Here is a 13,183-nt window from a genome sequence, read left to right as displayed (position 1 = left end):
AGGGATCAGATCTGAGCCACAGTTGCGACCTGAGCCACAGTTGTGGCTCTGGATTCTTAACCCACTGTGCCAGGCTGGGGATCGAACCTGCATTCCAGCGCTGCAGAGACACCACCGATCCTGTTGCACCACAGTGGTGCAACAGAGTTTGGATTTTTTAAACTACACGTTTTACGTGTGTGCTAAAGTCATGGGTTCTAAGACCAGCAACTGCTGGTTCCCAGAATGACAAAAACCAGACCCAAGCAAAACAATAAAAGACATGAAGACGAGCCTGCTGCCTGGCCCTGCCCTCTTCCCTGGAGCAGGGGCACCTGGCGCGCCCCCCAGGCCCCAAGCTCCTCCGTTTCACCCCTTGGGGTCACACACGTCGACACATGCACATGTGAGTTCGTGTAACTGTATGGATGACTTGTGATTCGTCCGCCTCCCCCTCCCCCCTCCCTAGGACCAGGGCACTTCGGCAGGGCTGCCCCGTCTGCAGGGCCCTGAGAATTCCAAACAGGGACGTCCAGGCAAGGGTGTGAGAAATGGCCTCTAAGAGCCCACAGGACGCTCTGGGTCCCTCCGGAGCAGAGCGCCACCTCGTGGTGGGAACAGGGCCGCACACGCCCGGGAAGCACGGGCTGGGATGGAGGGCGGGGCTCCAGCTCTGGGGCGTGTGATGGGCGGGGCCCTGGGAGAGGGGGCGGTGCCGGGGGTGGGGACGGGAGCGAGATCTGGAGCTCAGTTTTGGACACGAAAAGCTGGCCATGCCTGTGGGACACACGGGGGTGACGAGGTGTTGGGTTAACCGCGGGACGGCGTGCAGCTCAGAGCCCAGAACTGGGCCAGGGAGGGAACAGCACAGAACACTTAGGGACAGCTGGCGCGTGACTGGTATTGCAATTCTTGCGAATGCGTGAGTACGCTGGGCCGAGACAGAGACAGAAAGTTCGCCCTCTCCTGGAGGGTGGTGGTGGTGGGGACCCAGCAGAGGAGCCTCAGGAAGTCAGCAGGCGACCCAGAGCCCGAGAAGGGTGGGCAGAGGGGCCGCTGGCAGCCTCCCGGGCCAAGGGCAGGCTGCTGGTGGGGCAAATGGCTCCCAGGACGCGGCTGCACGGGTCCCTGGTGACCAGGTCAAGGGCAGGCGCGTCCAGGGGCGGACTGCGGGCTTCATGTTATGTCTCCAGCTCTCCTGATACGTGAGATTAAAATAACTAATCTCCCAGACGGAGAGGTTGTGGGGGTTCCTGGCAGCGTTTGCAAATCTACAGGAAGGGCACTTGGTGGCCATCTCAAGGGGCCACCCCCCACCCCAACGAAGCTTTTTCTTCATCCGCTACATTACCAATTTCCAACAAGTCCTGAAGGACAGCGGGCGCCCCCGCCCTGTTTCCGTCCCGGTTTTCCTCCAAGAGACCAGTGGCCGGAACAACGGGGCGGTAATTTGGACTGATTCTAGGGCACAAAGGAGCTGGCCCAGCAGTCGTCTCAGTTAACTGAGCTGGAACCCGGAGTCAGCGGAATGTTCAGCTCAGAAAGAAAAACGACTTCCCGGTCTGACTTTGCTGGAGCTGCACAAGACTACAAATTCTGCTTTCCATCAGTGGCAGCACAGAAAACCAGGTGACATGCAGTGAACAAGAAAAGGACCAACGATCTCGGTCCAGGGGGAGAGTGAAGAACTCTGTGGAGTCGAGGTCATCGATAGTAAATTATGACTCTACTTGAAAATATTTTATTTTATTTTATTTTATTTTTTTTTTTTGTCTTTTTGCCATTTCTTGGGCCACTCCCGCGGCATATGGAGGTTCCCAGGCTAGGGGTCGAATCGGAGCTGTAGCTGCCAGCCTATGCCACAGCCATAGCAACGCAGGATCTGAGCCGCGTCTGCAACCTACACCACAGCTCACGGCAACGCCAGATCGTTAACCCACTGAGCAAGGCCAGGGATCGAACCCACAACCTCATGGTTCCTAGTCAGATTTGTTAACCACTGCGCCACGACAGGAACTCCGAAAATATTTTAAAAGGCCACCACGGTTGGCTGCTTTTTGTACAAGAGACTGCCTTAAAAAACAACTGGGAAATAATGTGTCTATTTCAAGGAGAACTTAAGTTGGATGCTTAAGAAATTTTAAATTGATAAAAGGTATAAGATGCCCTTCCATTGATTTACTAAATTCTCCCTTCGGTTAACAACATGGAGGCGAAACCAGTGGCTTCGTTTACAGATGACGTATGTCCGTAAACTGCAGAGTTACTAAGCAAGATTTACGAAGCCAGATGGAATGTGTTAGTGTCTCTGTCAACGTAGTTTAGTTACAGGAACAATGGCAAGGTTAGCCTTCAATCACAGTCTTGTAGGGAGGCGTACTTTTATGCTCTTATTTTTAACACATCGTGTTCTGTTGCCAAAAAAGGAAAACTCGGCAGAAACCATTTACTCGAGAAATGTAATGCTCATGGAAACTCAGCCATCATCACAGATGTCACGGTAATAAATCCGCCGCCAGGATAATAAAAAACATGAGTGAGAACGCGGCTCGGTTCCAGGGAAATATCGGCACCCGAAGGTTCTGAAAAGAATGAGGATCTGGTTTCGTAGTTGAAGGAAGTTGGGAACGCAGAACCGCATCAACTTAAAAACTGACGGCAGGAGCCGAGCTAGAGTCAGAGAAGCGACTGCCGATTTTTTCACTGGAAGGAGCAGGTACCCACGGGCTTCTCAGGCCTCCAAGAGCTTTCCGTCTAGAGAGTCAGCAGAGGGAAGCCATCGACCGAAAGCAGCAAGAGCCTGGTCTCCGAGCTCCCCTGCGACTGAACCTCAATGCACATGCTGCCTCATCTGCCAGCGAATGAGGACAGGAAGCTGTCAGAGAGGATGGGGGGTGAGGGCAGGAGCTGAAAGCCATTTTGAAAAGAAGATACTGAATTGCGTCCATGTCGCATGGAAAGAAGTAGCGACCTCCTGTCTTCTCTGACGTCGTGATGTCCAAAGCAAAACTCGACACCGGGAAGCCGAGAGCAGAGCCGCTTTGGGGGGCGTTTTCAGGTTCTTTCCTCTGGGCCCCGGCCAGTGGCTGCCACATGCTGTCACAGGTGTGCAGCCACTCCTGGCCTCCGTCACCACCTGCGCAGCTGCAGCCCTGGCTCCGAGGGGCCCAGGGGGCGGCTGGTTCAGACGGCTCAGCACGTCGGCTCACCCCGGGGGAGGCTGCGTGTGGTCAGGCAGAGGCCTCGGCTGGAGGACGGTGTCTGGAACTTCCCGTGCAGACACCTGCTCCTCTCAGCGTGCGGCCTCCGGACTGCACCTCCCAGATGCTTCCCTGAAGGACTCATCTCCCCGGAGCCAGTGGCCAGATGTCACAGAGACACAGCCGAGGCCGCTCACAAGGCCTTGCCCTCCTCCTCCCTGGCTCCTCCTGTCTGTACCCACAGCACTGGTGACGCCCTAAGCCACCGCCTACTGCCTATTCACGGAACTATTTAGCAGAAAAGCCCAAGTGAAGATCCCTCCAGGGCCCGGCTTCTTGGTCTGGACGCTGGCATCCACGCCCTTCGAGTGTCTGTCCACTTACCGTCTGGTCCAGGGGGTCCAGGGGGTCCCGGGGGACCGCGGAGGCCCGGCTTTCCGTCGGCTCCTGGTGGGCCGGGGTACAGCGCGGGGGCGCCCGGCTCTCCCGCGTAGCCTTTGGGGCCCATCTCGCCGGGCAGGCCTCTCTTCTCATCTGAAATCCAATAGCGATCGTGGCAGCGTGAGCTTTCTGACGTTAACCCGTGGCGCTGGCCCTCCGGCCACGGGAGACCCCGGCTGGATGAGGGGTGACACCGCCGGGGCATTCCGTCACCGTCTCTCCACTTCAGAAAGCCCCTCTCCGCCCCCACGTGACGGCCTGAGTGTTGCCGTCGCACCTGGCTGTGACACTGGACGATGCCTGTGCTCTTTCAGAGAAGTGACAGAAGCGCCCGCTACCGCCAGCGGTCTGGTCTAACCCAGTCAGGGAGTGACTGGGTCCGTGACGACCTCCAAGCATGATTTCCCCGCGACAGGGCCGGAAGGCTGTGTGGCCACAGGCTCATGTGGGACCCGAGGGGACAGCTTAGTTTTGGTGCCCGGGAACCTCGTTACCTTCATCTCTGACGGACGTGCCAGGCAGGCCTGGTGGGCCGGGGTCTCCGGGCTCCCCCCGGGCTCCTGGCTCCCCGAGGGCTCCTGGGAATCCGGGCTCACCTCTGGCACCTGGAACCAAGGCAGGCCCACAGTGTGAACAAGACTGGCGACCAGGACTCGAAGCAGGTACTCACTTTCCCTGAACACATGTTTCCTGACACCCCCTGCAAGGCACCAGGCACAGCGGGCTCCAGATGTGACATCTGTGGTGGCCCCTGCTTTCCAGGAGCTCGTTCCCAGCCAAATAGGGCTGACACATGATTTCCATAAATACTATAAAACCAGAGGGGCCCAGAATGCCATAAGAGGGGATTAAAGGCAGGGATGGTTATTGGGGGTAAAAGCTGACAGCGAGGGCCCCGGAGAATGGAAATGATAGGAGTGGCAGCCCTTCTGAGCTCTGAGTGTGTCTGGGGCTCAGTGTCACACACTTTGATGACACCTGAGTCGCGTAAAAGCACGTGTGGGGATGGAATCACAGCCCCAGTGTCAGAGAGGGTGAGGCATCGGGCTTCACGGAGAAGGGGACCGGTGGCGGGGTGGATGTCGGGGAGGGAGGGCAGAGGACTGTCGGGGCAGGGCCTCCCGAGGCGACATCAGCCAGGACACAGCAGGACACCTGGAGGTTCCGGGCGCAACTGAACGGGACTGTGGGAAATCAGGTCGGAGAAGAGCTGAGGCAGCGGGAGCGAAGGAGGAGATGAGATAAAATGAGGCCGCTCCTGCCCCAGGCACCGTGCAGGGGTGGGGCGGGGTGATTCCCTCTGAACCCCCTCTTCCCTCCCTGGCCCAGGCTCTGTGCAACTTGCTTTGAACCCCCCCTCCCCGAACCCCAGATCCCGCCAGATCGGCTTTTCATAGCTGTTTGCTGGATGAATAACAGATGTGAATGCTCTCACAGGCTTTTCCCTCAATAAACCAGCACCAAGGGGCTTCGTCATGCTGCCTGGCTGTGCAACTAGCCACGTGCTCCCGCCCGGCACAGGTTCCTGGACTACAATGGGGCAGGCTAAGAGCACGAGGTTTGGTGCACAGCCATTGGTAGTTGTGGGGAGAGACCTCATTGTGATGTGATCTGCAAGTTTTTAATCTCAGGAGAAAGTCCTGAAGGCGAGAGGAATTTGCTGGCCTTGTGCTCCATGTGTTTGCAAGGGTGGCGACTAAGTTGTGGACCTGTGCCAGGCTGGCTGCCTGCAGGGGAGGAGGGCTGGGCTCTGGATCAGGCCCGGGTCTGAGGCTTTTCCTCCACTCGCTGCACACGTGGTCTGGGGCAAGGTACTCCACTGCCTGTGCCTCAGTTTCTCCACTAGTACAATGGGGCTGTGCCAGCCCCCATCTCAGAGGGTCCTTCCAAATAACTGACCCACGCAAGTTCGAAGGACTCGCTTCACTGCCTGGTGCACGCGGGGTTGGTACCACACCGATATTAGCCATTATTGTGACTGAATAAAAATAGGCAAAATAAAATTGAAAACTGCAGGCCTCTCCTGTATTTGGAAGAAGAGCAAGATCACTTTTGAGTTACCTTGCAAATTTTTTTTTTTTTTTTTTGGTCTTTTTGCCATTTCTTGGGCCGCTCCCGCGGCATATGGAGGTTCCCAGGCTAGGGGTCCAATCGGAGCCGTAGCTGCCAGCCTACACCAGAGTCACAGCAGTGCAGGATCTGAGCCGCGTCTGCAGCCTACACCACAGCTCACGGCAACGCCGGATTGTTAACCCACTGAGCAAGGGCAGGGATCGAACCCGCAACCTCATGGTTCCCAGTCGGATTCGTTAACCACTGTGCCACGATGGGAACTCCCATTGCAAATATTTTTTAAAAGTGCAAAGCTCCAGGGGAGGGAGGGGATGGACGGGGAGTTTGGGGTTACTGGATGCCAACCGTTCCATTTAGAATAGCGAAGCAATGAGGTCCTGCTGTACAGCACAGGGAGCGCTATCCGATCACTCGCGATGGACACAGTAACGAGAAAAAGAATGTCTGTATGTGTATGACTGCGCCACTTGGCTGTGCAGCAGAAATGGACAGAACATGGTAAATCAACTACAACAACAAAGGTAAAAAAATGCGAAGCGCCCTCTGTCCCCTTTGCTTTTGACAAGCTCCTGCACAATGGCCTAGTGAGAGACATGTTTATTTTCCTTGTTTCCATGACAGAATCTGCCCATGAGTCAGCCTCTCACGCTCAGGACCCCTGGAACAAGGCCAGCCTTCCGGCTCACCCAGCGTGTTGGGACACCACCGCCGGGAGCAAGGAAGGTGGCTGTGGACTTTGCAACCCGGTGCTGGGGAGAGAGGAATTTAAACCACCCACCACCCCAGAGTGGTTTCCAGGAATGCAGGGTGATGAAGGGGAACTGAAGGCTAAAGAGCATCGCCAACATTAATCTTCAAGATTATGCTGCCAACATCACCTCACACCTGTCAGAATGGCCACCATCCAAAAGAACACAAATAACAAATGCTGGCGAGGATGTGGAGAAAGGGAGCCCTCCTACACTGGGTGGGAATGTCAACTGGTGCAGCCACTGTAGAAAACAGTATGGCTGGCCCTTAAAAAACTAAAGCTAGAACTACCATATCATCTAGCAATTCCACTCCTGGGTATAGATCTGAAAAAAATCAAAAATACTTTTTAAAAAAGTATTCACCACACTACTGTTTACAACAGTCACGGTATGGGAGCAGCCCAAGTGTCCATCAACCGATGAAAGGACAAAGAAGATGTACGTACACACAAGGGAATATTACTCAGCCCTGAAAAAGAATGGAAATTTGCCACCTGCAGCAACATGGATGGACTTGCAGGGCATTATGGGAAGTGAAATAAGTCAGACAGAGAAAGACAAATACTGTATGGTATCAATTATATGTGGAAACTAAAAAATACAACAAACTAGTAAACTAGTGAACTAAACAAGAAAGAAGCCAAGTCACAGATACAGAGAACAAACTAGTGGGAACCAGTGGGGAGAAGGAAGCTGGGAGGAGCAACAGAGGTGGGGGAAAAAGAGTTATGGTGGGATTATAGGAAATCATGCCTGTGAAACTTTTGAAAATTATAAAGCCCTGTAGAATTTAAAGAATCTTTCAGGAGTTCCTGTCGTGGCTCAGCAGAAACGACTCTGACTAGCATCCATGAGGATGCAGGTTCGTCCCTGGCCTCGCTCAGTGGGTTAAGGATCTGGCGCTGCTGTGAGCTGTGGTGTCAGTTGCAGATGTGGCTTGGATCCTGAGTTGCTGTGGCCGTGGTGGAGGCCGGGGGCTACAGCTCTGATTCGACCCCTAGCCTGGGAACCGCCATATGCCGTGGGTGCGGCCCTAAAAAGGCAAAAAGACAAAAAAAAGAATCTTTCATGTAATAGGAAAAAATTTTAAGAAGTGGGTTGCAAAATTTAAAAAATTAGTTTCCTAAAGCCTCAAAGACGTTAGCACCATTTCACCGAAAGCACCACCAGTGTCACCCTCACGTTCGGTCCCTGGGGTTCCTGGCGCTGCAGCCGCACTGGGCTGCCGGGTGGGGTGGGGAGCTGGCTCCACAGCGGGTGGGCTCCCAGGTGCCAAGTTTACTGGAAAATGATCCTCGCGGGTGTGACGTCACCCTGGAGAGAAATCTCTGGGGAACCCCCAGGCCTTGTCCTCGGCCCTGCTCTGTCCATAGTCTCTGAACGCTGGGTTGAGACATGCGACGTAATTACTAAACCAACAGACGGTTCCCACCTAAGCAGGAAGGTGAGCCCTCGACCCCTGGACATACGGGACGGGGTGAGTTGGATGAGCTACTGGTACAGGAAAGAAACGCTAGCGCTTCATTCTGAAAAATCCCACCTTTTAAAATCCCCATCTGATGCGTATGTTTCAGCATGTACAGTAGCCAATAATCATTCAGGTAAATATTTACCTGGCACCTACCATGTGCCAGGACTGTTCTAGAAACAGGGTACAGGAGTGACCACACAGGCTAAAATCCCCACCTTCACAGAACAGCCAATATACCGTGGATAAGTTATCCACAAATAAATACTCATACACTTTGTTCTTAACTTGGAAGGATGCACATTCAAAGGTTCTAGTGACCGGCGCTCTCGGTGCAGAACTAGAATCTCACTTCAGTAGATGCTGCCGATTGGAAGGCTGGGCCCGACTAGCAAGGAGCTCAGTCAAAATCCTTCACTGACTCTCTGGGGTCCCCTGTGACCACGGGACCACCTTCCTGTAGCGCTCAGGTGCAGATGTCTGGAGTATGTGACTTCCAGATTATGGACAATGATCAATTCTGGGCTTCAGATTGGCGGGTGGGGGCGTGGGGGTGTGTAAGCATCGTGGTGCATGTGGAGCAGACACCAGGGAAGGTGGGGGACGGGGGCTGGCGGCGGAAGGGCTGGATTTTTTTTTTTTTTTTTTTTTTTTTTTTTTTTTTTTTTTTTTTTTTTTTTGGCCGCTCCGCGGATATGGAGGTCCAGGCTAGGGTCAAATCGGAGCCGTAGCCACAGCCTACGCCAGAGCCACAGCAAGCGGGATCGAGCGGTCTGCACCTACACAGCTCACGCCGGATCGTTAACCACTGAGCAAGGGAGGGCAACCTCATGGTTCAGTCGGATCGCCACTGGGAATCAGGGCTGGATTTCTAGAGTGAGGCTGTGGCCAATGAACCAGAACCTTCGGGCATGTGGAAGGGAGAGCACTGCCCGGTGGAGGGGCGTGGGCGTGCACTCTTGGGCAGAGGCCACGCCAGGGTCTCTCTGAGACACCCCGCTTAAGCCACGAGGGGCCTGGTTCACAAGACAGGCTCCCGGAAGCTTTAGCGCCAAACATCTCGTGGTTCTTTCGCTTTGCTATGTTTGCTCAGAAAGTCTTTCTCTCAGGTTCCCGGCTCTGCGCCCACAAGAGGAGAAAGCCCACGTGGCGTGAGGGTGTGGGCAGGAGGCATACAGACCTTTGGCCAGAGATGGATGTGGGGAGTAGGCTGGCGCTCCTGGTGGGCCTGGGTCACCCCTTTCTCCCTGGAGAGAGAAAAGAGGGAGACAGAAGGATGTGAGACCAGCCCGTTGGAGTTCTGGGTGCTGTGCCTGTCGCTGAGGACTAGAGTGGGCAGTGGGCTGCAAGCCCAGTGCAGGCTGCCCTGAGTCACAGAACTGGCCAGTGCCTGGGCCTGGCGTCCACCATGCTGCACCGATCATCCGGCCGAAGCCGGACCCACCAGGAGAGCGGAGTGGGCAGGTGCCCCCCACCCCACCCCCGAGGCCCCATCAAACACCAGCAGCGGCCAGGTGGCCATCCCATCAGGGCAGACTCCTCTGTGCTGATGACGGCTTCTGAGCCACCCGTGGCGGGGGAGCCGGGGGGTGACCACACCTGATGCGATACCATCTGGACACCGGGACCTGAACACCTGCTGCCCGACATCTCTGAGCCTCCTGGGGCCTGGAAGGCCTGGCCGTGAGTTGCTGGGTTCCCACCAGCTACACTGCCTCCCCCTCCACCCTCCCGACCCCTCCCCCAGCAGGAAAGGCCCCTCTGCAAGCTGGTTGCCCCCTCAGCCGGAGCAGCTGCACCTCTGGTCCTCAGTGTCCCCGCAGCCCATGTCAGTCATGCGCCCCCCCTCCCGCCTCCTGGAACCAGGGCCCCCCGCCTTGTTCCTGCAGCATCAGCCTCTCTCAGGCTCTGGTTCATGCTGCGCTGGGTGCAGGTTCCCGGCCCCACCTCCACGAGGCCCTCCACACGGCCCTGCAGGTGTGCAGCATCCTCAGGCTGGGACGCAGGTGACTCCGGGACGAACGTCCCTCGCGTCTCTCAGTGCCAGGTGTCGTGTGGTTGGTTACACAACACAGGATGGAGGACGCCTCCTCCATCGGGGTGGGGGGGGTGAGCAGGACATCCAGAGAAGGAGGGAAGGCCGTCCAATGAGCCCACCTTGGGTCCTGGGTATCCGTCAGGGCCTTCGTAGCCGTCCAGGCCTCTGCTTCCCTGCAGGAGAGATGTTTGGTGCTCAGTTTTCTCTCTAAAATATCATCTAAAGAAGTGACCACAACATACTGTGTCTAATACGATTAACAGCAATTCGTTACAATCTCCGACATGACCAGCCAACTCAGGAGAGGCTACACGTGCTTCAGGGCTCCCCCGGCTGTGACGCCACCCACAGGTGATAAGTGTCCCTACACACAGAGTGCTCCCTGCCTCTGCCGGGTAAGCTCGAAGGGCACCGATGCCTTTGAAATATGTCCGAACCGTTTGGAATTAACTTTGTGGCGTCCAAAAGCGACCGGAGGAAGAGGGACGAGCGCCCAGCGCTCAGGGCCCTCCGGGCTGGAGCTGGAGCCCCGCCTCGGAGGAGTAGGGAAGGACAACGCTCTCGTGCTCGCCTCTGTGTGTCTCGGAGGTAGACAGAGCCTCAGGGATGGGTTCATGGGGGAGGGAGTCACCGAGGGCCTGGTCCACCCCGAGCGGCCTGGAAACCACAATCCCAGGAAGGACACAGCGGGGATCCATGGGGTGTCAGAGACCCTCCTCCCCAATCAGGAGAAGTGAATCAGGAAAGGGACATCCAAGAAATGTCTGCTTTAGGATAAATAACTATGACGTGCTTTGAAAGTGTACATTGCCCCCACCTTAATGACATGTCACGAATTTGAACTTAATTTGAATGTTTATGCATAAACGTCCCATAAATCATAGACATACATATGTGATTTACAGAAGTTCTGACTGTAAAAGTTTAGGAGCAGCCACTTAGTATTTTTCTCCTATGATATATACGTGATTTATGCGAAGTTCTGATTGTAAAATTTTAGGAGCAGCCAGTGTATATTTTTCAAAGGCAGACGTAACACAAACTAATCTCAGGAGATCCTTAGGCAGGGGTCATCAGGGACTGACTGTAACAGGAGATTTTAGGATCAGACTCTTGTAGGAAAGTGAATTTTTCTCAGGTGCTTAAAAACAGTTCTCTGTGGCAAGTGCCTTAATGAGCTTCCCCGTCTTTGGGCTACTCATCTGTTAAGTGTACCCTTTTGTCCTTTCAGTGCCCAAGGAGCATTAGTCCGGTTCTACTGTATATAAGTCACGTGTCTCATAAATCTCACTCGGCAAAGATTGAGAGTGCTGGCAAGAAGTCAGTGAGCTTTCAACCAAAGCCAAGCAGAAATCAGGGAGTTCCCTGGTGGTTCGGTGGGTTAAGAAGCTGGTGTTGTCACTGCTGTGGCATGGGTCTGATCCCCGGCCTGGGAACTTTCACATGCTGCAGATGAGGCCAAAAAGAAAGAAAGAAAGAAAGAAAGCAGGGGTCTCCACTTCAGCCCTCGTGTGGGCGGCACCGCTGACATTCCAGAGTTTGCATCTGGTGAGAGTCAGGGTTGCCTACTGCCTACACAGGGTGCAAAGGTGACCTCCCTTGGGTCCTGAGTGGCTCTGATGCAGGTGCGCATGGTTCTTCTGATAAGGGGGGACCCAGTGACATCACCCTGGGGTTGGCCTTGGTTCTCCAAGGAGACTGGGTCTCAACCAGCGCTACGTTAAATAAGGCCAGTCTGTGCAAGGCTTCTGCTCAGATACTAAAAATATCTTTTCCCTAGAAAAAGGAGGGAAGAGAATTCCTCATTTTTCAAAAAGTTTATTCCAGCCACACCTAAGGCCATCAGAGGTCGCAAACCGAATCTGGAAACCACAGCAGTGGCCGGTGGGGGCAGGGTGCCATGAGGCCTGGGGGCAGAGGACCCCAGACCGGGCTGGCTTGCTGAACGAGAGAACTGCTCATTCGGCTACTTGGCACAGCGAGCTTTTTTAAAGCGTCTACGCTCCCATATACGAGTCTGAGCCTGAGACCTCTCGATGGGCTTGTTCTGGCCAGTCCCTCACGAGAAAGATCTGGGCGGAAGGATAGTCTGTGCCAGCGGGAATGTGGGCAAGGTCTTCGGCACTCTCGGGGCCCTTTCCCTGCGAAGGCGCGGTTTTCACACGTGCCCTCTGTCAGAGGTTTCGGGCCCGGAGCGGACTTTGCATCTCAAACTTACTTTCTGTCCTGGGGAACCTTTTTCACCATCGAAGCCTGGGACACCCTGGGTTGAACAGAAAACAGAAGTGGTATCAGCTCGGAACTTGCAGCAGCCTTGCCGGCCGGCGCTGCCGCGGGACTCGCCGTGGACTGAGTGCGAAGCTTGGCCAGCCGCAGCCCCCTGCTCTTTTCCAGGGGAGATGGACTGTTTAAGCCCCACTTTCAGGGAGAACTCCGCCCACCACTTAACAGAATATGGAGACTTCAAATGATGGCTCAGTCAAAACGGTAAAGCTAGAAAGAGGCCCGAACCCCAGTGCTCTCAGCAGCCTTTGTTCTCATTTTCAGAGATTGTAGCGTGTGTCCTCTGAGTGGCGGTGTCCCGAGACACCTTCCCTTTTCCTGGCCTGGGCCCTGCCCACACTTCCAGCTCACGTGGGGCTGGGTTGGGCCCGCTGCCAAGTTCTGCCCAGGGAGGGAGGGAGGGTTGTCCTGGGCCGGGGTTGACAAGTGGCCCAGTCTCCTCCGGAGAAGCTGCCACCTCCCACCCCACCCCCGCCCACCCCCCAGGGACATTTTCCCTGGACTCTAAGGGCAACAAGAAATCAGCTTCTTTGCCTGCGTTTTTGCTACCACAGAGTCACTTGGCCTGATACGAGCAGGAATGTGTCTGGGTTCTGTCCTGCCCCCTCCAGATGGGGGCGTGCAGTCTTAAAAACTGTGGTTACTGGGGGATAATGATGCGTCCATCAGTGTGAGCTCACACCGCAGCCGAAAGACCGCTGAGGTGCAGGACCGCCTGTGGCGGGGGGCGGGGGGGGGCAAGGGGGGCAGAGGAGAGACCCGGGCTTTTGGGACCACGTTGCTGTGGGCCTGAGGGTAGGGGCTTAGGAGGTACAAACTCTTATGGACAAAAGAAGCCGGAAGGATGGGCTGCAGCGCACAGGGGACAGAGCCCGTGCTCTACGGTAACTCCAAGTGGAGTGTCGCCCTGGGACCTACGATACTGTTCAGACACAGCGTACACTGCTGT

General features: G+C 55.4%; 1 protein-coding gene across 2 annotated transcripts in view; it reads right to left on the bottom strand.

Moving 5' to 3' along the window:
* The window catches only part of COL4A2 (collagen type IV alpha 2 chain), a 164,733-nt gene that overhangs the window by 32,172 nt on the left and 119,378 nt on the right, over window positions 1-13,183 (bottom strand). For both annotated transcript variants that reach the window (XM_021065909.1, XM_021065908.1), the window contains exons 16-20: window positions 12,170-12,214; window positions 10,071-10,124; window positions 9,094-9,160; window positions 4,115-4,225; window positions 3,564-3,713 (exon numbers count right to left, since the gene is read on the bottom strand). In XM_021065909.1, coding sequence (XP_020921568.1) covers window positions 3,564-3,713; window positions 4,115-4,225; window positions 9,094-9,160; window positions 10,071-10,124; window positions 12,170-12,214 — 427 coding nt within the window. The remainder of the gene's footprint in view (window positions 1-3,563; window positions 3,714-4,114; window positions 4,226-9,093; window positions 9,161-10,070; window positions 10,125-12,169; window positions 12,215-13,183) is intronic.

The sequence above is a fragment of the Sus scrofa genome, chromosome 11, assembly GCF_000003025.6.
Source record: "Sus scrofa isolate TJ Tabasco breed Duroc chromosome 11, Sscrofa11.1, whole genome shotgun sequence".
Classification (NCBI taxonomy): domain Eukaryota; kingdom Metazoa; phylum Chordata; class Mammalia; order Artiodactyla; family Suidae; genus Sus; species Sus scrofa.
The sequence above is the reverse complement of the archived record's forward strand: the minus strand, read 5'-3'. Positions and strand labels throughout refer to the sequence as shown.